The following is a 27,090-nucleotide window of genomic DNA, read 5'->3' as shown; positions in this document are numbered from 1 at the left end:
TTGAGATTAGAAGTAGGTTTATTAAGCCATAAATAAGTTTACAGGAAGTATTATGCTGGAACAAGCAGCCCCACCAGCAGCAGCCTGCTAGCTTCTCAGCCCATTCTCCCAACTGCCAACCACATACCAGTCACACACAAGCATTCCATCCATGTCAATCACACTCACATTCTAACCTGGAACAATCACACTGGCTGAGTAGCTTGGAGCAGAGAAGAGCAGTAACATAAACACTAAACCCAGAATACTACACATCCTCTCCCTCTCGAATTGGAAAACAAAAGAGAACCAGAGAGCGAAGAAGAAAACTAACCACAAACAGAGTATACAATCGTAAAATGTATCCATAAACCCAGGGATGGGAAGGACTTCACACCACGAGAGGGTAAACAGACAAAAGCCAAGAAAGAAGGAACAAAGAGACAGTAGACACTAAAACTGACACCATCCTCCTCCTTTAATACTGAAGAAAAAGAAAAATGAAAAATGAGAGACGAACTCACAAACAACAAGTGAGCAAGACCTAACATGAAGAAAACGTCTTCACGAAGGTAGACTGTGGCAACCAAGGCCAATCCTCAAGAGAGGAACTAAGAAGACATGGGACTAACCCATGAACGAAGGTGTAACCGGGGACAAACCCAAGAAAACACACGCAGCACGATAAAGTGCAGCACAATGTGGCAAAACAATTCCACTCCTCATGTGAGGAACACTCAAAATATGGGGCTACCCATAGACGAAAGTGTTAAAAGGAGATAACCCAAAACACCAGCGGCACGAAAAGGTGCAGCACAATGTGAAACAAACACATAGGAAAAGTGAAGCAAAATAAGCTTACACAAGACAAATTGAGCCAAATAATGACTACACACAAAAATGTGATGCACAGGGCGTCTTACACACTGGACACAAAAGAGAAATTCGCACAGTGCGACATGCACGCAATAAACGTACAACAAAGGTGTCCAACACAGGTAGAGAGAGTAAAGTCGGAAACAAAGACTTTACCCTATAACCCAGACATGAGGGTTAACATATGGTAAAACCATGAGGGGAAATAGGATTGTGACCTAAACCCATCCCAAAAACAGGGATACAAAAATGCAAATGAGGGTGAGAGAACCCTTAAGTAATACTTAGCGCAAACATGAGTGGGAGAACTCATGTACCAAACTAAATCAGTAAAAAGAGGGTGAGTAAACACTAAACGAAGAGGGTGAGAAAACCCACAAATCAAAAGTGACACAAGCGTAAATGCAGTGTAGACATAAGGGTGAGAGAACCCAACATAAGTAAAATGTCACGTTACTTATACATTTCAAAAATTGAGCATTCTATAAGTTAAAAATATGCACATAAATTAAACACAGTCAAAGGTGTGCCTGTCACCGGGATGATAGACAGGCGTGACTTGAAACATTTCTTGAAGAAGTGAAGTAAAGAAACCACAGAAGATAGTTGATCACAAATTCAAAAGAAAAATACTAACTTTGGACACTAGATGGCAACGTAACCATTGTGAAGAGCATTGAAATAATGTAATTAGGTTCATGTTGAAATGACATCGGCTCCAAAAAACTTCACATCGTCAAAAATGAGTATTGCCAAATGGTAAATACCTTCCATATACTCCTTCAAAATGACAAAATGTACAAAATGACATCGGATGGTGGAAAACACTGACCCAGTTGAAAACGTGAGGAAAACACTTGACAAAAACTCCCATTCGTGACTTACAAAACCGGATCAAGAATAAGCGGAGAATCCAGAGCTTCAGAGTGAAGAGCTTGTCACCAAAATGAAGAGCGATTCCCAAAAACACCACACGTTGTGACACCGCTCGTGCAAGTACGATGTGCACAGCCTCTTCCTCACAGTGCCGTGACGAATTGCACTGTGTAACAAAGAGCAGACTACATTTCCAAGGTTAAGATGCAGCACGCTCATCACGTTGCTCCGGGTGGCTCACGGTGGAAACATGCTACTGCCGTGCTGACATGACGCATACCCTTCACTGAACCCTCCTGCAAGGTTCGATTGAGTCACCATAACGAGCTGGAAGAAGAAAGGGAAAGAGCTCCTCACCAACGGAAATACCGGCTGCAAGTGAGCAGTTAGCCGCCTGACTGGAAAAGGTACAGTCTCAAAACACGATATTAAAGTGTCACTTTTGAAAATATATTACGCTTTTCAACCGCTGAGCAAACAAATACGGCCACTGAAAGAGACAGTCATTTTCCACAAGAAATAGCTAATTTCTTGAAACGGCAGGGGTGCTGGCACACAGTTCAAATTGCTGCGACATTCAGTGCAAGTACAGACAAGAACTCGCACACAAAGATGGTAACACATCATTCCTAGAATAAATCCATACTGAGGAGCTTCGATTACGTCAAATTGCACCTCCTCCTTATGTCTTTGTCTTTTTGAATCCTCACAAATCATAGTCACCCTAGAAGTTTGCATAGATACTGGTCCTCCAGACAAAATTTTACCCTCTACTGCTTGAACAATTTCTGGTGTTTCTTTTTTTTTCACAAATTATACTTAGTCGTTGTGCAGTTTCCAAATCAACAAAATTTCCTATGGCTCCAGAATCGATTAAAACTTCCATTTGCCAAATCTTTTGAGTTACCTGTATTTGAACTGCTAATCGAAAATGAGCTTTATAATTAGTCACACAAGAGTTTATGGAAGGGTAGGCGATGGTTCCCAAGAGATCCCCCTCTAAACATCTTGGGCATGTTAGTTTTCCGACTTTAGATCTGTTGTTTCGATAACTGCTGCCTTGTTGACGCTTGGAGACTTGTTTTTAGGTTTCATCATGCAATCTTTCACAAAATGACCTTTACGACCACAGTAAAGACACTGTCCATTTTTACGTCTGTTGTCTTTTTCTTCTTTTGACAATGGTTGTCGAAGGGTCCCAATTTCCATTGGTTCAGAATTTGATTCAGAGTGTGCAAATTGAGTTCGAGATCTAGTTTCATTTTTCCAACTTGGTTTGTCACCTCTTTTCTTGTCCAATCTTCTTTCAGAAAGCCGGTGATCTAAACGTAAGGTTAAATTTATCAAATCTGAACACGCTGTTGGTTGTGGGTCTATTTGGGCTAAAACATCCTTTAACTCGTCTTTCAGACCCTGATAGAAAAGAGCAGCTCTCTTTTCTTCAGGCCAAGAGGTTTCTGCAACAAGTCTATTAAAGTGTGATAGATATGTAATGAGATCTCTATTTCCTTGTTTTAACTGTAATAATTCTCGATCTGCAGATAAAGTCACTGTTCGCCTATCAAACACTTTCTCAAATTCTTCAACAAAGCGTCTCCAATTATACAATAATGCGCTATCTTGTCTAACTAACGGGACTGCCCAGTTATCAGCATCTCCAGACAGATAGGAAATGAGAAACGCAATTCTAGATTGAGGGTTAGGAAAAGCTGTTGGTCTACAGGAATAATGTAACTCAATTTGTGTTAGAAATGTTTGTACCTTAGAAGGATCCCCAGAGAAACGCTCTGGAGACGCCAAAGGAATCTGCGGTGGAACAGTGACTGAAATATTAGTGGATGCCCTTGTACCAGAATCCTGAGCCTCATCAGGAAGGGGAGTATTCAGAAGCTGTATATTGTCCACCTTATCGGCCAATAACGCGGTTGCATTCATAGTTTCATTTAAATCAGCCTGCATCTTTACAATAACTGCCATTAAGTCATCGAAGGTGGCCATTATGGCAACACAATCAGATCGGGAGGAAAATGATTTGTGGGCTCACTATTCTGTCAGACGAAGTCTTCCTCAGGATCTGTTGTGTTGATATAAGGGCCCACCTCTCTATACCACCAATTCTGATTGTATTAAATACACAGAATATTGGAGTGATCAAGCGGGGGGAAAAGGGAGTTAGGAAGGGAACTGCTGGGAGGGAGATCTGAAAAGGAAAAGTTATTGTTGCGAGTTTCCTAATGCTTCACTTGACTCTACAACATAATATAAATAATAATATCTTCACAATCTAAAGACCAAGTTAGCTTAGAGATGAAATCTACTTAACTATCAGCAGAAATACTGTTGTCTCTTTTAGCGTATTCACAAACAAATTTGGTCTCAAAAGAAATGACGCTAATAAACTTGTGACAGTTTTATATTGTAAATAATCTCTTTACAATCTGCGCAACCTCAAGAAGTTGTATCTTAATAATCTCAGCAAATAAGTACTTTTGCTATTCTCGTACCTTTCTTTTAAACCCAATTTAAACAGAATTGCGACTAAACTGGTCAGAATAGCGACTGAACTAGTCTGAATTGCGACTCCACAGGACTAAGCAAAGCTCCTCAAGTTTACCCAAAGAAACAATGAATTGCAGAATTACAAAACATTACAATATCTCTTATAATGTATCTTGTAAAATACCATAAAAAACCTTAGTGCTTATTGTTCCTTAAATCAAGAAATATTCTTTAACTTCACTTGTTTGTAAATAACTTAAAACTTGTACTTTTAAGGTTTTCTATTACTTTCTCCTACCTGTAGAGTACGACCTACTCTACAAACTGGAAAGGGCGTGGCTGCCACCTCTGAATCCTCGAAGACAGGCTTCTTGGAACTGTAATCGGCTTCTCCTCAGCTGCTTTTGTTAAGGAAACGCCTCTCCGACCTGAACCTCTTGCAGAAAACGACTCGACTCCTGAAAGAGAAGAAAAATACTTCCCCAAACTCCTCTGCTTGATCGGAGCACCTGGGACCAGCTACCACACCTTCAGAATCCCCAGAATAGTGAGCACGGACGTTTGGGCGTGGTCGCGTACATCAGCGCAACTACGCCCATGCTAAATCCCACGCATGCGACTGGTATGCCAAAGCTCACGCATCCGGCGGACGCGGCAACTGGTATGCCAAAGCTCACGCATCCGGTGGACGCGGCAAGGGTGCCAAACCTCACGCATCTGGCGGACCACATTTAAATGGATGTTTGAACACACACAAGAACAAAGGATCTTCAGACAACATTATAAACAAGGCCCTTTAGCACATTTCTGCCACCAACGTCCTCCAAGAATAACCTGGTGCATTTTGCCACATAATGGCACCAAGCATGGCGGACGATAGCGACGCCTGCAGAGTGGGGCGGGCCCTAGACCGCTAGCCACCCTAGTCCTGACATTACCAGAAGTTACCCGAATAGACTAGTAAAAAGATCACTCAAGTGGGCCTGGCACTGCCCTAGGGTAGAACTACTCAATACTAAAGAGAAACCGGGCATGGACAAAATAGTGTGTGTCACCACCTTTGGCACCCACACTAACCAAGTACGCAACCTCCTCACGAAAAATTGGTTCATTTTCAGGAGCATAGACCCTACCCTTGAACCAGCGCTTTTTGCTTATAAGAGGAAAAATATTAAAGACCATCTTGTAAGATCAGCCACTGACAAGAGTGAACACACCCAATACCCTCCCGAGCGCATGAGGTTTACCCAGAATTAGAGGACACCACAAATGTGGCAACTGTGTGTCCTGTGAATTCACATTCAACACCACCACCTTTGAACACGGTAACCTCAAACACACCCTAGAATGCTTTTCAGACTGCAACACATGCAATGTCGTGTATTGCATCTGGTGCCCATGCAACCTTCCATATATAGGCCAAACACAACAACCTGTCAAGGCCAGGATCAGCCAACATCGAAGTCTCTTTCGTAGGTCGGTCCCTAATGCCGCCCTGGTGTCCCACTACAATAAGAAAAACTACACTGCGGACAAACTGAAATGACAAGTGATGGACATAGCCACCCTACCAGAAAGGGGAGGAGACTTAACCAACATACTACAGCACACTGAATGTAGATGGATAGACAGAGTTAACTCGATTGAGGAGGGCTTGAATTCAGCAGAGGAATGGAGAGGCTATGTCACGACACTGCACTGATAACCTAGCTCGCCATCCATGATTCTGTAACCTTGCTCAGCCCTACGACGTGTGCACCACCAGGAATGCAGCAGGTCTGCAATAACCATAGCTCCTCACTATGGTCGGCCTATATATCCCCAGCCAAGCGGAGTTATAGCACAATTTCACACTTAATGTCAGTATCCCTTCACGACACACCCGTCTCCCTAGACGTTATTCTGGCCCTGCGTACCAATTCGGCTTCTAGAATGGGAGCGCAAACCACACACGAAAGGGGTTTGTGACAGTCACTATGTAAATATTTGTATATATGTACATTGAGTGAGAATAATAAGCCAAACTTTATTAAATGTAAATATCTTGATATGTTACTATCAAAGTGCCACATATGCCTATTTGCGCGATTGTTTTAGAATGAATGTACAGCGTTATTCATATCGACAGCTTGCACAACACAGAACGTCTAACCAGGACAGGGCAGCTGCCCTCTAAAACACTGACACAATCGAGAACGCCGCCATGTCGGCAGGCTTGTTCTCAGTTTCCATGGCAACTACTTACCGATCGGCAGATCAAACTAGAAAAATGTACTTCTCCCGATTCCCTGCCGTTTCGACAGCACAGGAAGGCGGGAATCTAGGTATTTACACAGTTCCGTTCCAGCTCTCGGTGTCCTCACACCAAGAGCTACACTGCAAGACCGGGCTGCAGCGGACTAAGACACTTGCCATGCCAGACACGGAGATCGTTCCGCTTTACAGCATTCTATTAAGTAACTTTGCGCACTCCAATACAGTGCGGAACATCCCCATCTCCTCCACCCCACACCCTCGATTGCTCGTTTTATTAAAACTAAACCCATTCCTCCTCCTGCAGCATTCAAACACACGGAATCTTCCGGTGCTGTTTATATTCCACAATGAGAAGTAAAATGCTACGGCTTTAGCAGGGCATCAGAAGAGCCCATTGACCTTCATCCTCAAGAGCCAGTCTTCCTCACCGTGAGGTAAGGCCCATCATCTTTCCAGCACCTGTATATAGTAAACTAGCAATACCCCTATGCCAATACCTTATGTAACCTTGTGCTTTTTCCCTTTCGACCTTACCACTGAAGTACCCAGCTGGGTCCTCACATGAGTTTTTCCTTTTTCACTTCACACGGGGCACATCACGTTCACACAGGTTGCGCCCTTTTATAATCCAGGTAACAACCTCAATCTTATTCCTTCATTATAGTTTCTCGAATACGTGCCAGTACATTGGCCTAATGCTTTGCCCATCCTATTCATTTGTAGATGTCCCTACATCGTTAGTCCTGCGGAGACCCCACATTCACAGGAGGGTCGAAACACCGTCGACAAGTTCACAGAACCGTCCATTACACAGCTAGTGTCACTGTCTACCTAGGCTGTTGACAATTTATGTTTGAATGGTCGCTTCTTGCAATTTATGGAAACCCTTTGTAAATTGTTCACTGTGTACAGTCACTTTTTCGTTCCATTTTCACCTGGGGACACAATGCACAAAGGATTGTGCTTTTTGAATTTGAGAAAGTGTTTATAGTGTTTATTGCAAACTGTGAAGAAAGTTAATTTCTTCCTCCGACATTACTAGGTCCTTTACAGGCTTACTGCGATTGTGTGCACATATTGCTTACATTATTTTCCTACTATCCACTGGATCCACTGTTTTCCCATATATAACTATTACCCTGGTTCCTTGTGAGTAGGGTTCCCCTGTCCTCAGTTGTGAGGTGTGGGATGCAGCATGGTACCCCATTCGATGTGGACTAGACACCACTGACTCGCTGGGCAGATCGATGGCAATGACTGTGGCGATTCATCGTCACGCCTGGCTGAGGTCCACCAACTTTTCAGGGGATGTCCAGAGCACTCTCATGGACATGCCTTTTGATGGCCATCGCCTCTTTGGCTACAAGGCAGATAGCGCGCTGGAGCGCTTTAAGGACTCCAGGGCTACGGCAAGTCCTTGGGCTTGTCGGCCCAGCTCCAGCAAACATCTGCTTTTCGCTCTTTTTGTGGCCACGGAAGGAGCAACCCCGCACGCTTGTCCAGCCACAGGCCGCAGAACCAACCTCAACGCGGTCGCGGACGTACATTCCGCCGTGGCGGATCAGGGGGCCAGAGAGCCGGTCAGTTCACATCCGCTCCTGCAGCATCTGCCTCAAAGCCTTCCTAGTCCGAGCTTTCAGGCCCATTCCACGCCAGTGGGAGGCAGAGTTCGCCATCACCTGCATCACTGGCGTACCATCACTTTGAGCAGGTGGGTGCTGCAAATCGTCTGAAGGAGTTACTCCCTCCCCTTCGAGACAACCCCTCCAGCCATGCCACCACAGTACCACTGCATGTAGGGGGATCACTTGCAGCTTCTGCAGGAGTAAGTTACGGCCCTCTTGGCCAAGGGGACCATCGTTCCTGGGCCAGACGTAGGTCGTGGTTGTTACTCCCACTACTTTCTGTTTCCCAAGAAGGGCAAAAGGGGCCTGCTCCCAATCTTGGACCTCAGGAGCGTCAACGTCTTCCTCCGGAAGGAAAAGTTCAAGATGCTGACTTTAGCTTAGGTTCTGGCTGCCCTGGACCCTGGAGACTGGATGGTAGCGTTAGACTTGCAGGACTCTTATTTCCATATTCCCGTCCAGCCGGCCCACCGGCGTTACCTGTGGTTCACGGTAGGCCACAAGCACTTTTCGTTTCCTGTGCTCCCCCTCCGCCTCACCAGTGCTCCTCGGGTGTTCACGAAAGTGATGGCGGTGGTCGCAGCTCATCTGCGCAGATCAGGGGTTCCAGTCTTCCCCTATCTTGACGACTGGTTGTTGAAGGCGGGCTAGCCCCAGCCAGTCGACTCCCACCCCCAGACTACAGCCGACCTCCTGCATTTTCTGGGGTTCTCCATCAACATGCCGAAGTCGCACCTGATTCCCTCTCAGAAGCTCCTCTTCATCGGAGCAGTTCTGGACTCTGCGCAGTGTCAGGTTTATCCTCCTGAGCAGCGGGGTCTGGATATTCAGGCTCTGATACCGATCTTTCAGCCTTTATCCCGAGTTTCGGTCAGGCTCGCCCTACGGCTTCTGGGACTGATGGGCTCCTGCATACTGCTGGTGCATCACGCTAGGTGGCGGATGCGGGCTCTGCAGTGAGACCTGAAGTTCCAGTGGGCACAGCATCAGGGCAACCTGTCCGACCACGTCCTGATCTCGGAGGGCACTGCCAATCAGCTGCAGTGGTGGCTCACGAATCGCGATTGGGTTCATGGCTGATCCCTCTCCCTTCCCCAACCGGAGCGCACAGTGGTGACGGATGCGTTCTTTCTGGAATAGGGTGGCCACATGGGAGAGGCGGAGATCAGAGGTCTCTGGTCTCCAGCAGGGTCCCGGCTCCACATCAACCTGTTGGACCTTAGGGCGATCTGACTTGCACTGAAAGCATTCCTTCCCTCTGTCCGGGGAAGTGTAGTGTAGGTGTTCAGGGACAACACCACCACCATGTCGTACTGCAACAAGCAAGGTGGGGTGGGGCTGTGGACCCTGTGTCAGGAGGCTCTGCGCCTCTGGACTTGGCTGGAACACCAGGGCATCACCCTGGTGGTTCAACACCGGGCAGGTTCCCTGAACGCCAGGGCTGACAAACTCAGCCATCGGTGCATGATGGATCACGAGTTGCGTCTGAACTCTGACGTGGCGCAAGGCCTCTTTTAGCAGTGGGGAGAGCCTTGGTTAGATCTATTCGCCACCGAAGAGTATGCGCAATGTCACAAGTTCTGTGCGTTGTAATTTCCAAGGTGGCACTCACTCGGCGGCGCTTTTCGTCACAAGTGGAGTTGCGGTCTGTTGTACGCCTTTCTGCCTATACTACTTCTGCCCAGAGTGCTGAAGAAGATCCGGCACAACTGGGCCCAAGTCATCCTTGTGGCTCTGGATTGTGCACAAAGGTACTGGTATCCAGAGCTACTCAGTATGTCAATCGATCCCCCAATTTCTTTTTTTTTAAAAACATATTTTTATTGTAGCGAAGAAAATAAAAAAAGGCACAAAGCATACAGTCATCATTACTATTGATATGCATCCGATAGAAAACTACAGTTTCAATGTCGATACACAGCCATAGACGGCCCACATCCCGGAGGCTGGGCGGCGCAGGATTAAAGCATGTATAATAAAAAGGAAATTTGCATTTGTGCTCCAAGGATAGAGAACGCATCAGTGCCTTCGCTGATTTTAACATTTCGCTTTTTTACATTGCGTAACAGCTTAACAACAACTAATTACCCCATGAATGGCATTACTAGTACTGATCCGAATAAAGTAGGACATTTGTGTGAGGGCCAGCTAAGGGCCAGCTAAGGCATAGTCATTATAGTGCATCATGGCCCTATAGGAATCACATCCATAAATATACATACATGTTAAGGGATATCAGCGTGGCCACGATTGGCTCCTACACGGTCTCTAGGCATTTCCACACCAATCCCCTCCCCCCCACAGTCAGAGTCTGAGGCGGCAGAAGAAAACAATTCTGCACTGGTGGCATCCGAATCATCCTAGCCTAGCCCTAGCCTGGATCAGCTCCTTCCTCAGTGATAGGTCTCAATCCATCTCACTGGGCCCTTTTCAATCCAAAGAAAAAAAGATCTCATGTGGAGTACCCCAGGGATCCATTCTAAGTCCCCTTCTATTCAACATATACCTCATCCCCCTGCTCTCACTCATAGAATCGTTCGGCATAATTGTCACGTCTTATGCCGACGATACCCAGCTTGTCATCCCTCTCGACGACAATTCCAACTCGGCTGAACTAAACCTTAAATGCTGCCTCACAGCGGTATTTCAATGGATGGATACCAACCATCTTCGCTGTAACTCCAGCAAAACCGAGATCCTGCCCATTGGAAAGAACGCATCCTTCTGTCCCGCTCTGTGGTGGCCTGACAACTCTGCTGCCCCACCCCAGACAGTTTAGTCGGCCAGAAACCTCGGAGTCATTTTCGATTCCGATCTTTCTTTTGATTCCCATGCCACAACTGTAGCAGGTAAATGCTTTGGCATTATAAAATCCATGAGAAAGTTCTTTGACTTTCTCCCGCTCGATTCCAGAAAGACCATTGCGGTAGCCCTCATTCTCTCTCGAGTGGACTACTGCAATGGCCTCTTGGCTGGGACCAAGAAATCCACCCGACTGAAACTACAAAGTGTCTTGCACACTGCCGCGCGTCTTGTCTTAAAACTCCCACGTAAATCCTCTATTTCCACTGCCCTCAGACTCCTCCATTGGCTCCCATTGCACAAGAGAATACTCTTCAAAATTCTCGTTGTAGCCTTCCGAGCCTACCACAAATCCGGCCCAGTCTACCTGACGAAACGCTTCCCTCACTACATCCCGGGTCGCACTCTCAGATCCTCCCAAGAAAACCTCATGACCCCCCCCATATTCAACCTGAAGTCCAAAGGCGGAAAAACTCTTAGTACCCTGGCCATTAGAGCATGGAACAGTATGCCAAGGCATCTTACACTTCAGACGCAGGAGAAACCCTTTAGGAAGCACCTTAAAACGTGGATTTTTAATCTCTCTGACGACTGGACTAAAGCAGCCATCTAATCCCTCCACCCTCCTTCCTCTGATCGGGTCTCAGGAGATCACAGCGCCAAGATGCTCCCTTCGGAGCGAATGTTAGCGCTCTATAAATATCCATCCAAATCCAAATCCAAATCCTCCGCTAGCCCCTCCATGCACAGTGTCCCCCAGGCAAGCAAATCATCTTGCAGCTTCCCATCTTTACGAGTGCGTTGCATGTAAGTCTCCTGCGCTAAGGCCCATTCCCCTGCGTCTCTCAGCCAAAGAGAAATCTCAGGCGCCCTCTGACCCATCCAAGTAATAGCCACTCGTCTCCTCGCCAAAACTAGTAAGAGTTGCAGGAATTTGTAAGATAGTCTCTTTTTTTTGGGTTTGGGCACCAATGCAAGCAGACAGTGGAGTGGGTCTAAAGAAAGCCTAATTTGCGTGGCTCGAGCAATGTACCCTACCACCCTGCGCCAAAACTCCTGAACTAAAGGACATTCCCACGCTAAATGCAGAAAGCCTGCTTTCCGTACCCCGCACCTAGGACAATTATGGCGTCTATCTGCTGATATACGATGGAGGGAGACAGGAGTCATATAGGTGCGGTGGAGAAAATTAAAGTAGATGAGTTTAAAACGTGCATTGCAGGAGACCTTATGGGTAACAGCCCAATCCGCTTCCGCTGTAGAGGCTCCAGTTCCATCCCCAGGTCTGCCTCCCAAGCCCCCCAGGCTGGTGCTATCGGGGGGGGGGGGTCGAGTCTCGGCGCATGGCTGTGTAGAGGAGGGAAATCAGGCGCTTACCTCTCCCACAGGACATAATAATGTCAAGGGTATTGGTGAGTGGAGGCGCCTCTGGGAATTGGGGCTACGTTGTCCTGGCCACATCTTGAAGACTACCATAGTGGAGGTATTGTCCCTCACCTAGATCAAAGGACTCCATAGCATTTTCAAAGGACACGAAGGAGTCGTTCGGGTATAGGTCCGCAAGAGTCTCACAACCCCCAGATCGCAACTCTCGAAAGGACATATTTTCCTCCAGCCTGAGTATCGGGGCCAGGATCCAAACTGGGAGCTCCCTGTGGAACGGTGCGCGTTGTAGCACCTTTTCGACAAACCGCTGCCAAATATTAGCTGTATGTCGCACCACATAAGGTAGAGTGTCGTCAGCCCCACTACCTTGCATCAGGGCCTCCTGCAGGGCCTTCTTATCATTTGCCGTACCAGTCAGTAGTGTCAGTTCCCAATTATCATCCTCGGCGAACCACCTGGCGGCCAGGAGGAGCTGCGCCGCGTAATAATAATAAAGGTCAAACCTCGGGGCCTCTAGGCCGCCTTCATCCCAGCATCTCGTAACCGTGCGTAAAGCGACTCTACTGCGCCCACCCGCCCAAAGCAGGGAGTTGAGGAGAGAGTTCAACGTGCGGAACACTCGGGGAGGCAGCGGACACAGGGAGTTCTGCAAGACATATAGGACCCTAGGAAGCATCACCATTTTGGCAATCGCCAAGCGCCCGAGAGGAATTGTGTTCCAAAAGGCAATAGATTTGTGAAGGGCTGCGAGTATCCTGTCGACATTGTGAGTCAGGAGAGTCTCATCAGATGTGGCCACCTGGATGCCCAAATACCGGAATGCCGTTCGTTCATATCGTAGGCCCAATAATTGAAGATCCGTAACTTGATCTGGGACCATATTAGTTAGCGGGAAGACCAATGACTTGGTAAGATTTATACCCAACCCGGAGGCTGCGCCAAATTGGTCTAGGAGCCGCAACAAGGCCGGGGAGGGCTTCAACCGGGGAGGTCAGGTAAAAAAGCGCATCATCTGCGTAGAGGGAGATCACATTGGTAGTGTCTCCCACCACTATCCCCCAGTCCTGAAGCTCCACACGGGCGGAAACGGCGAGGGGCTCAATTGCAAGAGCAAATAGAGAGGACAACCCTGACGGGTGCCTCTCCCCAATGACCATTCGGCTGAGCGGGCTGATCCCAGGCGCACCCTGGCTCGGGGTGCCTCATAGAGCACCCGGATCCAATTGCGGAACCTATGTCCGAACCCCATCTTCTGAAGCACCTGCATTAGATATCCCCAGTGCACTGTATCAAAGGCTTTAGCTAAGTCGACCGAGACCAACACGTGAGGACCCTCTCGTCCTTGCACCTCATGTAGTATGTGGTTTAGGCGACGCAAATTCATCGCCGTGTTACGACCCGGAATAAATCCGCATTGGTCGGGGTGGATCAATCGGGTCATGAGCGGGGCAAGGCGAGTGGCCAAGAGTTTAGTGAGGATTTTGGCGTCCGTATTTATCAACGTAATAGGACGATATGCCGCGGGATCAGTACTGTCACCGCCTGGCTTCAGGATCATGCATACCTCTCCCTGATTCATGGTGGGCGGAAGGGTGCCAATGCGCAAAGCCTCATTGTACACCTGCAAAAGGAGGGGGGCTAGGACATGGCTGAAGGTATGATAGAACTCAGCCGGATATCCATCTCCACCAGGGGTCTTAGCACGAGGGAGGACGGCTATCGCCGCAGTAATGTCACCCAGCGCCAATTTTGTGTCAAGCTCCTTTACCGCAGCCTCCGGCAGAGTCTGGAGATGGAGGCCCTCAAGATACAATTGAGCGATATTCTCCGAGACCAATGGGTCTGCCTCATATACAGCCTGCAGGTGGCCTCTAAGAACTTCGAGAACATCAGACTCAGAATGGACCATAACTCCACTAGAGTTCCGTAATGCTACTATCCTTTCAGGTGCGAACTCTCGTCGGAGTATCCAGGCCAACAAGCGGCCAGACTTATCCCCTTCGCGGTGGAGACGTTGTCTGTATTGGCCCAGCGTAAATTTGTCAAGCCGTGCGAGTATGTCATGGATCGACAACAGGGCATCCCTCTCCGTCTGGTGATCTGACTCGTCCGGATCTGCTCGAGATTGGGCGCGTTGAAGCCCACCTCCGCATCATGTAGTTCAGACAGTAATTTTTTCCGGACCCCGTACGAGAGGCCCATGCATGCTCCACGCACTACTGCCTTTAACGCTTACCACTTGGTGGAGTAGGGTAATGCATCTCCCCCCCCAGTTGAGCTCCAAATAATTTGATATCGACGCCGCCACATTTTCTCTGGCCACCTGATCCTGAAGCAGGTCAGCCGGTAGTCTCCACGTGCACGGACGCGCAGCACGATCAGGCCATTACGCTACACATGTCACCGGGGCGTGGTCCGACAGGTATCGAGCCTGGTGGGTAACTGTCAAAGTAAGAGAAGAGGTGAGGTGAGCCGCTAGAACGCGATCCAGTCTACTATGTGTACCGTGTGTCGGAGTGTAGTACGTGTAAATCTTCTGGGTGGGGTGGCAAGTACGCCACACATCTATCGCCCCAAGATTGTGCATCACGTCTCGCAGGCGCGCCGTCATACGGGGCTTAGTGCCCTCTCTGGGTGGATGACGGTCCAGCTCATGGTGCAGTATGCAATTGAAATCCCCAAACCAGAGAAGGGGCGCGTCCAGACTTGGAGCCAAAAGATCCTGGCTCTGAGAAAAGGAGGTCAGGTCATCAGTGTTCGGGGCATACGTGTTAAGGAGCAGGAGTTCCTTGTCGTCTAATCTAAGCTTCACTAATAGGTACCTGCCTTCCACATCCGCATCAATATACTGAACAGCACTAGGAATCCCCGGGGCCACCCAGATGAGGACCCCCCTAGCGTACGTGTTGAAGGAGGAGTGGAAAATCTGACCTCTCCATTTCTGTGCGCCGTCGTCGTCTAGATTTGTCTCCTGTAGACAAGCAACCGAGACCCCATGACGTTTGAGGAAGGTGAGGACTCTGTGTCTTTTGGTGCAAGTGCCTAGGCCACGCACATTCCATGTTAAAAACTTGAAACCCATGGCCAATGATTACGCCCATGCGGGCACCACTGAATGTGCAACATGAACTGGTTCCCCTCGGCCCTCACTGTATGTAAATCTGGGGGTGCAGCCCACGAAACGAGCTCCCCATAAATCGAAATCAGTGTGTACATGATGTCAGTGCCATTTCCTTCATAAACCCCACCCCCAACATCCCCAGAACCCCAAACTTTGGCAAAATCACCCCTCCCACCCCCACCCACGAGCAATAGGATAGCAACAACCAAAAACGCCACCCCGCCCTTCCCCCGCCAGTGCCAGGACGTGCACAGCCACCCCATACAACACACTCAACACCCACTCACTCACTCCAAACCAACCCCACCCACCCTCCCTCCCAGCTCCCCGAAAGACCTAACAGTCCCAAGAAGATACCCTGGCATGTCTTTGTAACTCTGTCAGCAGTCTGGCCATGATATTATTCATAACTATGATCGGTTCCAATCTCCCCCCCCGCCCCCCCCACCCAACCCGCCCAGCGGGCAGGATGGCCTCCAGTCTTCCGGCACGGTCCATTGTTCAAGAAAGCCCCAACGACCAGGAGGGGGTGCGGTAGTCCATCACATTGTTAGTACAGGGTCACCCAAACGGGGGACATCCTTCTAGTAAGGCATAGTCAAGGCAATACAAGAGAACAAAAAGAAAAATCATTCCGACCTTGATTGAGTTAGGACCGTCTCCGGGACCACCGGTGCCGTACAGTCTGCGCCCGGTGGCGTCCCCTGTAAGGTGTCCGGTACCAAGATCTCGACAGGAGCGGGAGCCCCGGGTGACCCTGAACTCACTCTCGTCGGGGAAGTTGCCATATGAATAGCTCCATCCGCCCCCACCGTGGGCCGAGTCTCTGGAGATCCACGGGACCCAGAACGGCGCCCCCTTCTACCACGGCGCCTCCTCTGTGGTCAGGGCCCACAAGTGTCACATGAGCCACCTCGCTCACCCGGGGGCAGGTCATCTCCCCTGATCTCAAGCCACTCCCACACCTCCGCTGGTGTCTCAAAGAAGTGCGCTTGGCCCTGAAGAGAGTACCTTAAGTTTGGCAGGATATAGAAGCATATACTGAAGCTTCATTTCACTGAGTTTTTGTTTAACTCCTAAGTAGGATTTCCTTTGTTCCTGCACTTGTTGGGTATAGTCAGGGTAGATAGACACGCAACTGTTGTCAATCATGAGGGACTCCGCTTCTCTCGCAGCTCTGAGGATACAGTTGCGGTCTTTGTAGTTCAGGATCTTTGCAATGAGGGCTCTGGGAGTCTCACCCGGTCTCGGAGGGGGCACAAGGGCTCTATGCGCCCGTTCCTCCACGAAGACGCTGGACAATCCAGTTGGACACAGTTCTGTGCGGATCCACGTTTCCAGGAAGCGTTCTGGGTTCCCCGCCTCCAGTCGCTCCTGCACTCCCAGGACCCTTATGTTGCTCCGACGCGCCCTCCCCTCTTCGTCCTCGGCACGTCTTTCCAATGCGCGGGTGGTAGAGGTAAGTTGGGCAAGCGATTTCTGCAAAGATGACACCTCCCCTTGTAACTGACTGATGTTGCCCTCTGCGTCCGATACCTTGTCTGCCACCTTGCGGAGGTCCGTGCGTAGAAGGTTGACATCTATAGAGACCGTCTCTATTTGCCGCTCCAGTGCTGAGTGGGATCCCTGGATAGCCTTAAGGATTTCAGCTCTAGATGGGTCCGCAGACCCTTCACCACCACCATCGGGCCCAGTCTGCCGCGTGATCCTCTGTGGCTGCAGGCGCGGGGTAGTGTATTGCACAATTGTGTTTGGTTGGGAGGCCTTCGAGGAACGGCCTGAGCGGCCTGCCATATCGACTATTACAGCGCCAAGACCGCGCGTTTCAGGGCGCTCGCTTCAGGGTCCACTGGCTAGAGAGGAACCACTCGACCAGGCCTGGGTCAGGGACAATAGGTGCCACCTGGTCACACCCGGTCTCACAGGTATCGCAGTGCAGGTCTCGCCCGGGGCAGTCCAGCCGTCTCAGCAAGCAAGGCAGAATGGAAACGGAACGTATCAGTCTCCCCACAGCATTGGGAGCACAGCGGGGTCCAGGGACCAGCACCTTTCTGCAGGAGTAAGGATCAGGACAGGCAGTAGCTCGGGCACATTCTCTCCCTCATTTCATGTCTCTCCTCACCTTCAGGCCACGGCAGAGGGGCTGTCAGGCCTCGAGGATCGCCCCCCCGGAGGGGCACACAGCCGCAGGTTAGGCAGCAAGAGAGGCGCACCCCGCCTCGCGCCTCCACAACCCCACTGAGAAATCGCCTGAGGAAATAGCGAAAATGGCGGGCGAGTGGGGGAGGGCGCGCAGAGCCACCGCTGTTCCAGAGACGCCACTCCCCGCTTCCCCCCCGAAGGCTGTAAGTTGACTCCGTTCAGGAGCGGAATGCAATCCATAGCCCGGGGGGGTGGAGGGAATCAGGTGCGTAGCTCCTGTGGGGCACAGTGCAGGGACCAGGCCAGGTCGGGCACCCAATAAGTCCGGGCCTCTACACCAAGCACCCGCTTCAAATAGATATCAGGGCTTTAGTACTCACGCCCTCTGCCGTTGGTCGCAGGCTCCCCAGTGGTCATCCAGGCAATCCCCGGCAATATCAGTGCTTGGGACGGAGCTCCGCCACCGGAGCGTGGTCAAAATGGATGGCACCTCCCTTCCGTCGCCGCCACCACCTCCGATCACCTGGGCTCCAAGTCGCTGCCCCGCCACCTCAGTCCGTCTCTGGGGGTCGCTGAGAGAAACGCCAGAGCCCAGCAAGGATTTGCCCAGTTCGAGTGCCTTGGGCGGATCGCCTGCAGTCCGGCTTCGCAGTGTAGGCCCAGACGCGGTGTCGCGTGAACCAGCGCGCCGCCGCCAGCTCAGGCCGAGTCTCCACCGCCGCTCACGGGTGATTGCAAGAGCGCTTCTCTGTTTCGGGGGTCTCGATCGGTTGAGGGCTACTTCCGACACACTTTTCAGTTAGTGTGACAGCCCGGGCAGGATTAGATCTCAGGATTTTGTCGGTCCTCGGGACGGAGCTGGTGGAGCTCACGTCCTGTTGGCCATGCTGCTTGGCCACACCCCATCGATCCCCCAATTTGACTGCCTCTTCAGGAGGACCTTCTGTCGCAGCAACAGGGGACATCCTCCACCCGAACCTGTCCAGTCTCCACCTACATGCGTGGAGATTGAGCGGCAACAGTTGATGCCATTTGACTTGCCTCCTGAAGTCTGTAATGTCATTCTGGCAGCCAGTCGTCCCTCCACTAAAACGGTATACTCCTGCAGGTGGAACAAATTTGTGGCATGGTGCACAGCAAAGGCTGTGGATCCCCTCTCTGCCCCTCTTTCAGAGGTTCTCCTCTTCTCTGGCCCAGCAGGGTTCTGCTCTGGGCACTATCAAAAGCTATCTCTTGGCCATTTCAGCCTTCTTGAGGCTTCCTGATCAGCCTTCTCTTTTCAAGTCCCCTGTTGTAAATAGATTCTTGAAAGGCATTACTCACATGTTTACTCCTGTCCCCTTTGTAATGCCTCAGTGGGACTTGAATCTGATGTGTGCTCCTTTTGAGCCGCTCCATAACTGTCCCTTGCGTCTTCTGCCTCTAAAGACTGCTTTCCTGGTTGCTATCACGTCTGCCAGAAGAGTGAGTGAGCTCCAGGTTCTTCCCTATAAGCCTCTTTTCCTCTCTGTCCATCCGGACAAGGTTCTTCTGAGGACTCGTTCTTCTTTTCTACCCAAGGTGGTTACTGCCTTTCACATCGGCCAGACCATTACATTGCCCACCTTCTTTCCGCCTCTGCATCCCTCAAAAGAGGAAGAGAGGCTCCACCGTCTGGACCCAAAATGTGCGCTCTCTTTTTACCTGGATCGCACACAATAGTTCCGGGTGGACGACCAACTCTTAGTTGGCTACGTGGGCGCTAAGAAAGGACGGGCGATGCACAAGCGAACCATCTCTCGGTGGGTCGTTTTGTGTATTAAGATATGTTACTCCTTGGCTAAAAAGGAACCTCCTGTGGGGCTGCGCGCCCCTTCCACTCGGGCCACAGCAGCTATTACTGCCCTGGGACCTGGAGTCCCTTTGCAGGACATTTGTCAGGCAGCCACGTGGGCCTCGTTGCATACGTTTGCCAAGCACTACTGCCTGGACAGCCAAGTCAGGAGAGACTGCTTCTTTGGCCGTTCAGCTCCCCAAGACTTCCTGGTGTGGTCTTGGTTCGCAGATCCACCACCGCGGTTGGTATTGCTGGGGTATCTATTCTAAGGTAAGGAATCTAACACTAACCTGTTTCTTTCAGATGCACAAGTTACTTACCTTCGGTAACAATATATCTGTAAGAAACTTTAGTGTTATATTCCTTACTGCCCCACCCATCCTCCCCGTTCTGCGAACCGATATCTAGGGTTGAGGTCATCCCCTGTCGGGGCCCTAGTTTCATGGCACCAGTGTCGGTTTCTTGCATGGCTCTGCGTTCCTGGCACGGAAAGCTATGCACAGAACTGACGTCAGCGCCCAAGGGCAGCGTCTAAGTACTCCAGCGATGTCATTCCAGGGATCACGACGCTGACGACGGATGCGGAGCGCACGACGACACCTACCGATGCGCAGGGGTACTGCTGACGAAAAAACTTTCTGGATCCAGTCTGATGCCTGGGGATATTCTAAGGTAAGGAATCTAACACTAACTAATGTTTCTTACAGATATAGCGTTACCGAATGTAAGTAACTTGTGCATCTAGGATTGTCTTAACTAGGCCTGAGGATCTAAAAGTTAGTACTATGCAGTCACCTGAAAATTTCTTAGTGGATTTCTATACCCACCCAATCCAGCGCACCATTTTGAATCCCGCAAACAACAAGTCCTCTCCCCGTTCTATCGCTCAAGAAATATAGTGACTTCAATGACGACCAGTGCTTTGGAACACCCGGCGACAATGCGGGAACATTAGCTCGTATTACCGTATAGGGGGTCGCTTTCTGTTATACTTGTGATCTGGTATCTCTCATTTTGTGTGTAATTACAACTTGGAGCATGTGCAACCTGGGCATACATAAGGTGTGGATCCTTTACCTGAGAGGGGTTCTCAGTTCTATTCAGTATTTATCCTGCTACCATTGAACATGACAGGTCATTCTGATTACAGTTGTAACCGGAGGTTTGTGTTTGCCCATAGGCCCATTCTTAACATTACTCTCAACCCCGTTACTTTTTGCCACATTTTGGCAACTGCTTATCACAGTAGGCTCCTGAATATGCTCTATGACGTGAGGTTTATTTCAGTGCAGTAGAGGCTTGGGCAGAAGAAAATTTTGTTTGTTCAAGGTTTGTCCCTTTCTTTTCTTTGATGGTGGTGCAAGACTGTTAAAGTGATTAGTGTGACGACATTTAGCCTGGTGGATTTTCCAGGATTATCAAGATTATCACATATGTCCGGGACATCTTTGATTTCAGAGTCCGAGGCAGTTGAGTGTAGTCTGCTATTTTGGGATGCATTGACTTCCAGATTTAAGTGTGAAACAGGGGCAGTAGCAGCAGAAACAATAGGAACATTTCTGTTATTAGTATTTTGAGGTTCAAGGGAAAGTCTCCGCTCTGTGAGTTCAATTTCATGAATGAGTGCTGACTCAGCCCTTAATAAAAATGTGTCCAAAGTCTCCACTACACCCTGCCCCTTTCCAGATTTAGGCCTACTCATGTTACCCTCAGCCTAGGCAAGGCTTCAGAAAGGCGTATTAGTATCACAGTACCTTTGTAGTTCAGCGTTGGTTAAGTCCAATACCTGTTGGTGGATGTTAATAATACGGCCCAGCCCGGCCTCATTTGGCCTCTGACAGGCGCAGATGGCTCCAGGTGCTCTCATTGGCGGATTGTGGCTGGCAGCGAATTTGGCAGCTCCTGCCGCAGGAAACCAACACCAAAGCAAGGAGCAAATGTCAGCGTCTAGTGTCAAAAACGTCTGACCCCTGAAAACGTCACCGAGTGTCTCCAAGCCTGCCTAAAATATCTAGTGACTTTGGTTTTTCAGCCGCTAATAAGTGTCCGGATGGAATTGCAACGGTAGCACCGGTGCATACATTGGTGTCTTTTTCACCCTGTCGCTCAGTGCCCGCCAGGATTTCAATGTGTTATGAATGGTATTGATTTCAAGTCTGGTGATCTCTTGTAGCTCATATAACATCACTGCCGTAAAGCAAGAGCCTTGGTTAGATCCGTTTGCTACCATCGAGTATGTGCAATATCTGGAGTTTCCAAGTCTGTTAGTGAGTGAGCTACAGGCAGTGTCCTCTCGGCCTCCCTCCATCTCCTTTTTCCCTGACGAACTTGTCCTTCGGAATAGAGCATTCTTCTTGCTGAAGGAAGTCTCCCCGTTCCACATATGCCAGTCCATCAATTTTCCTACCTATTACGCTCTGCGTTATCCCTCTAAGGAAGAGGAGAGACTCCACCGGCTGGACCCAAAAAGAGCATTGTCGTTCTATATTGACCACACAAAACCACCTGGGTGGATGATCAACTGTTCATGGGACATGTCTGGGCCAACAAGAAAGGGAAGGCTGTGCAGAAATGGACCATCTCCTGATGGATCGTGCTCTGCATTAAAATCAATATGCATTGGCCAAGAAGCAAACCCTTGAGGGTTTGTGTGCTCATTCCACCAGAGCCAAGGATGCAACCATTGTGTTAGCACATGGAGTTCCAGTCCTAGACATCTGCCAGGCAGCAACATGGACATCTCGAGATATGTTTACAACCACTTCTGCCTGGACAGTCCGGTACGTAGAGATGGGCACTTTGCCCGTTCGGTCCTGCAAGACTTTCTACTGTGAAATCATTCTGCAGACCCTCCTCAGAGAAGGTATTGCTTGAATCTGAAGCTAGAAGTCTCTTATCAGATGAACAAGTTACTTATCTTTGGTAACGCTTTATCTGGTAGAGAGTCTGCCTAACCACAGATTACTTACTGACCCACCCATCCTCCCCTTTCTGTGCCCTAGATTTCCACACCAGTGGTCCGTGTTCTTCGTGCCTCTGTGCCCTTGACGTCCGTGAACTTCCAGCGCTGATGGTGCCACGCTGGGCCGAATGATGTGACCTACCAGTGGCAGGTGTACTGCTACCGAAAAATTTCCGGATCCAGTCTGACGCCTGGGGAAAATTCTAAGGTAAGGAATCTGTGGCTAGATAGTCTGTACTAGATAAGGCGCTACCAAAGGTAAGTAACTTGTTCATTAAGCTAATGAATGGGTCTTGCTAGTTGGTGATGTGATATTCTGAATAGTTTACTTTTCGTTAGATTGAAGATTAGTTTGGCTTTCTCTTTGTGTTTTAGGGTTTTATGTGTTGTACTTCTATAGTAAACAGAGCTTTTTAAACAGTGAAAAAAGTTACATTTTGCAATTTATACAGAAAAGGAAACAAGGTCCTCCACAGTATTGATCCTGTTTTCTTGTTGCACATTAATAGGAATAGAATTTCAAAGAATACATGTGGAAACCTTCAGGAAGAGGCTGATCACTGAGAAGTGCAAGTCCTATTAGCCCTTAATAAATAAATGAAGTGTGAGCACATTAGATGTTGTTGCGCCTTGTAGTACCTCATTACTTTTCAAAACACAAGTATATTTGTATTTTCCTAGGCAGAACATGGAATAAAAAGGAAAGCAGATACTACTACACCGACAACTTCTATAATTACAAGTAGTGAATCTTCACCTAGTTTTGCTCCACCAAAGCCTATTAAAAAATCACATAAACGTGAAAAGAACAGAATTTCAAAGCCTGCATTAAAGGACTTGCCGGATTCTCAACAGCAGAATCAAGTTTATAAAATGCCAAAATTGACTGAACAGTTGCAGCATTGTTGGGCAATCCTGAAAGAAATGTTTGCTCCAAAGCATGAAGAGTATGCATGGCCGTTTTATAAACCAGTAGATGCTACTTCACTGGGACTCAATGATTACTATTCTATTATAAAACATCCAATGGACTTGGGAACTATCAAGGTAAGTTGTTTTCTGGACTTGTGGACTATCAAGGTAAGTCGTTTTGATATCCTTTAAGTTTGAAAGTGAAATGCCATATCTTATTTTTGGTAGGTCTCTGGAGCTGATTTGTAATTAAACATAATTTATGTTGACAGCCGCTATAATAGTTGGTTCCCAAAATATACTCGGCAAGTCTTTAGCAGACCAAAAATTGTACACTGTACTTAAAAGGTGTATGTGTTTCTACTGATTGTATCACACATACTGTATGAAAGATAAATTGCACTTATGAATGGCATGGATGAGGGGAAAAGGTTTTTGTTATACAGCATGTACCATCTTTATTTGTTTTACATGGTGTAGAAATGGCAGGATGCATCATTGCCCTTCATAATATAGCAGAGATTTGTGTGTTGATCCTCACAAAACAAAAGTCTCAAAACAAATAACAGTGTAAATAGAGCCAAAGATAAGTTGCCTGGGTTAGCCATTTGGTCTTCCTTGGGTGGGCTGTCAATGGTGAAACTTAAAGATTGTGCCTGGATAGCTCCTGATTGTTAGATAACATGTTTCTGCTTGAGAATTTTGGTTGGCCATTGAGATTAGAAATTGTTTCCCTTCTGGTGATCTCCATTGATGATCATAGACACTGTGTAGTCCCACACAGGTGCAGGGATCCCGGAGCACTTTTTGACAATGTCACATTTTGTGTACTATGTTCACCTTTTTTTGGAAAGGGCAGGAAGTACATGTGACCAAACTGGATCATTTAGCAACCTACAAGTAGACTATATTGCCAATTCCATTAATTTTCTTTAAAAGATGAGAGAATCCATACAGCCTTAACACTAAACACAGTTACTAAAAAGAAATAAAAGTGGCATTTAAAAATATCATTCACAAGCCCTTTTAATGTTTTTTTAAGTGCATGATAGGGATGGCAATGTAAATGTATAGTTTGTACCGACATTTCTGCTTGTACTAAGCGATCAATTTCTATGTTTGTGTTACCCTCTTTATTTTAAAAACTATCTATCTAAGGAAAAGTATTTGGCTAGATTCTGTCGAGGATATAGGATTGTTATGTGATGACATCTTAAAGGATTTTATTGTTTTATGAATTAATTGCCTGAATTGCTTTTATTTGTATGTACTTTGATGGCACTTTGTATGTGCCAAATAAAGTTCTTGAATTGTATAGTTTATAGCAATGTAAGAAAGATCATAGAATACTGCACTTTTAATTGCAATCTGACTTGCAGTGTCCCATCATGCCCTGTAGGTGGCAGTTGAGTAAGTACTCTTTTCCGCCTCTTGCTGACATGATCTTGGAGAAATGCAGTTTTAAGGCTTTTTTTCATCCTAAAATCACTTTATAACCTTTTTAAACTCGACGTCCTTTAGAGCAGAGAGTATTTTCTGTAATTTCCCGACTGGAAATATTTTTCTTTTGCACAAAATACCATTGCTTTTTGCGAACTGCCCAGATTGTGGCAAGAAAATTGCCAAAACAGTCAATGGATCTGAAGCCTATGTTTGCCAGATTCTCATGACCACAGAAGATATCACTGGAGATCCCTCTCCATGCGCAGAGAGCCTGAGAAGATTTGCCTGCATAGCGAAGAAGAAAGGCGAAAAATTCAAGAATTCTTGGCTGGAGAAACTTCTGAAGGAAAGGAGAAGCTGCTCCTACCAGTGAACCTGTATAACTCTACCAATGCTCTTGTCTCACTCTGAGGCCTTTCTCAAGGGGAAGTACAAAGAGAAGGCTGGGTTACTAATGCTGTTGAGGGCTGGGCGTCGAGATTAAGGACTCGTATAACTTCAAGAAGGAGGCCATCGACGCGGAGAGGTTCATAAAGGTCAAGACTTGGTTCAACATCACAACATGCCTGGCAGGCCCAAAACATCCAATCAGACGGGCTCCCGGAATACGCTTCACTAGAGGGACGGCTCCTGCAGGAGCAAATCCAGGGAAAAGCGGTTTCGCTCATGTACAAAACTTTAACAAATAATATGAAATGAAATGAAATGAAAATGGGATTTGTAAAGCGCTACAGTTGCCCTGAGGCGTCCAGGCGCTGAAACTAAAACAGAAGATGCCCTCAGAAGAACAGGAGGTTACCAATTACTGAAACAAAAAGGTTTTGAGCTGTTTCCGGAAACTAGTTAGGTTGGAATTATCTCGCATCTGCAAAGGGAGGGTGTTCCACAATTTTGACACATTGTACGAGAACGAGCGTCCTCCTGCTCTGGCTCTAAAGATTCTGGGAATTTTGGCCAGTGATGCGGTTGAGGATCGAAGCGCCTTGTTGGGCAGATAAGGAGAAATCAAGGAACAGTTGATTTCTGGACCCATTTTCCAGAGGGTCTGATGGACAATGCATAGAGCTTTGAACTTCACTCTGTCCCTAACAGGCAACCGGTGTAGAGTTCTTAGGCCAGTTTTTATTGAGGTCCTCCGTGGGACTCCCAATAGCGCACGGGCAGCACAATTTTGAGTGCGCTGGAGTTTTTGTAAGGTGTAGTCTGGTGCTCCAAGATAGAGGGCATTATTAAAGTCCAGGCGGGATTGGACAAGGCCCTGTATGATTATTTGTCTGGCCTCAAATGGAAGGAGGGGGAGAACTTTTTTGATCACCCTAAGGAGGCCAAAGCAAGTGGCCGACACCTTGGTGGCCTGTGTATTGAGGCTCAACGACTTATCGAGCCATACCCCCAGACTTTTGATTTTATCTCTGGGGGGGTGGGGCCATACCCATACTCGCGGGCCATACCAGCTCCAAAGTAGAGGGGGCCGCCACGCCCAGGAACATGAGCTCGGTTTTGTCGTCGTTGAGCTTCAGACAGGAGCTCATCATCCAGCTCCTTACATCCTCCAGGCACGCCGCTAGATTGGCGGTGATTGGAGGCCGCTCTTCTGCGCAAGGGAGACCACCAGCTGGGTGTCGTCCGCATAGGAGATGATGTTGACACCATGCGGACGAACAATCCCAGCCAGCGGCCTCATGTATGCGTTGAAGAGCGTAGGGCTCAAGGATGAACCCTGCGGGACTCCGCACCCCAAAGGCCTGCTCGATGACACGGATGTGGCGTCAAAGACCTGGAAGGTTCTGTCCGATAGAAAAGACTCGAACCAGACCAGGGCTTCTCCGGACACTCCTAGGTCGGCGAGACGGTTCAACAGAATTTTATGATGTACCGTGTCAAACGCGGCACTCAGATCGAGGAGGATCACTGCCCCCCCCCCCCCCTGTCCCCCCCCCCCCCGATCCAAGATCCGTCTCGCCTCCTCAGTTACGGCCAGTAGAGCAGTCTCTGTCCCATGTTTTGGGCGAAAGCCCGTCTGGGAAGCATCGAGGAGATGGTTTTCCACGAGGAATTTCGTCAGAATGGTGTTGACGTGCTTCTCCAGGATCTTAGATGCCCATTGGAGCAGAGAAATCGGGCGGTAGTTGCTAGGGTTAGCTGGATCGAGGGAAGGTTTTTTTAATAAGGCCCGTACCATTACATGCTTCCATGTCGCAGGTACCATCCCACTCAATATGGAAGAGTTCAACAATTCCAGAAGGGTAGGGAGGATGGTTTTGCTGGCAGGCCCCAGCGAGCCCGGTGGAGCAGGGTCACACGGAGAGCCGGTTTTTATTTGTTGTGCTAGAGACTCCAATGTTTCCAGTTTCAACAGAGGAAAAGACTCCAGCTTATTGTCCATGTTCAGAAC

General features: G+C 48.5%; 1 protein-coding gene across 2 annotated transcripts in view; it reads left to right on the top strand.

The window, feature by feature from the left end:
- The window catches only part of BRDT (bromodomain testis associated), a 2,469,968-nt gene that overhangs the window by 767,412 nt on the left and 1,675,466 nt on the right, over nt 1–27,090 (top strand). For both annotated transcript variants that reach the window (XM_086953938.1, XM_086953937.1), the window contains one exon: nt 23,022–23,387. In XM_086953938.1, coding sequence (XP_086810064.1) covers nt 23,022–23,387 — 366 coding nt within the window. The remainder of the gene's footprint in view (nt 1–23,021; nt 23,388–27,090) is intronic.

The sequence above is a fragment of the Lissotriton vulgaris genome, chromosome 1_1 (genome assembly GCF_964263255.1).
Source record: "Lissotriton vulgaris chromosome 1_1, aLisVul1.2, whole genome shotgun sequence".
Classification (NCBI taxonomy): Eukaryota; Metazoa; Chordata; class Amphibia; order Caudata; family Salamandridae; genus Lissotriton; species Lissotriton vulgaris.
The sequence above is the reverse complement of the archived record's forward strand: the minus strand, read 5'-3'. Positions and strand labels throughout refer to the sequence as shown.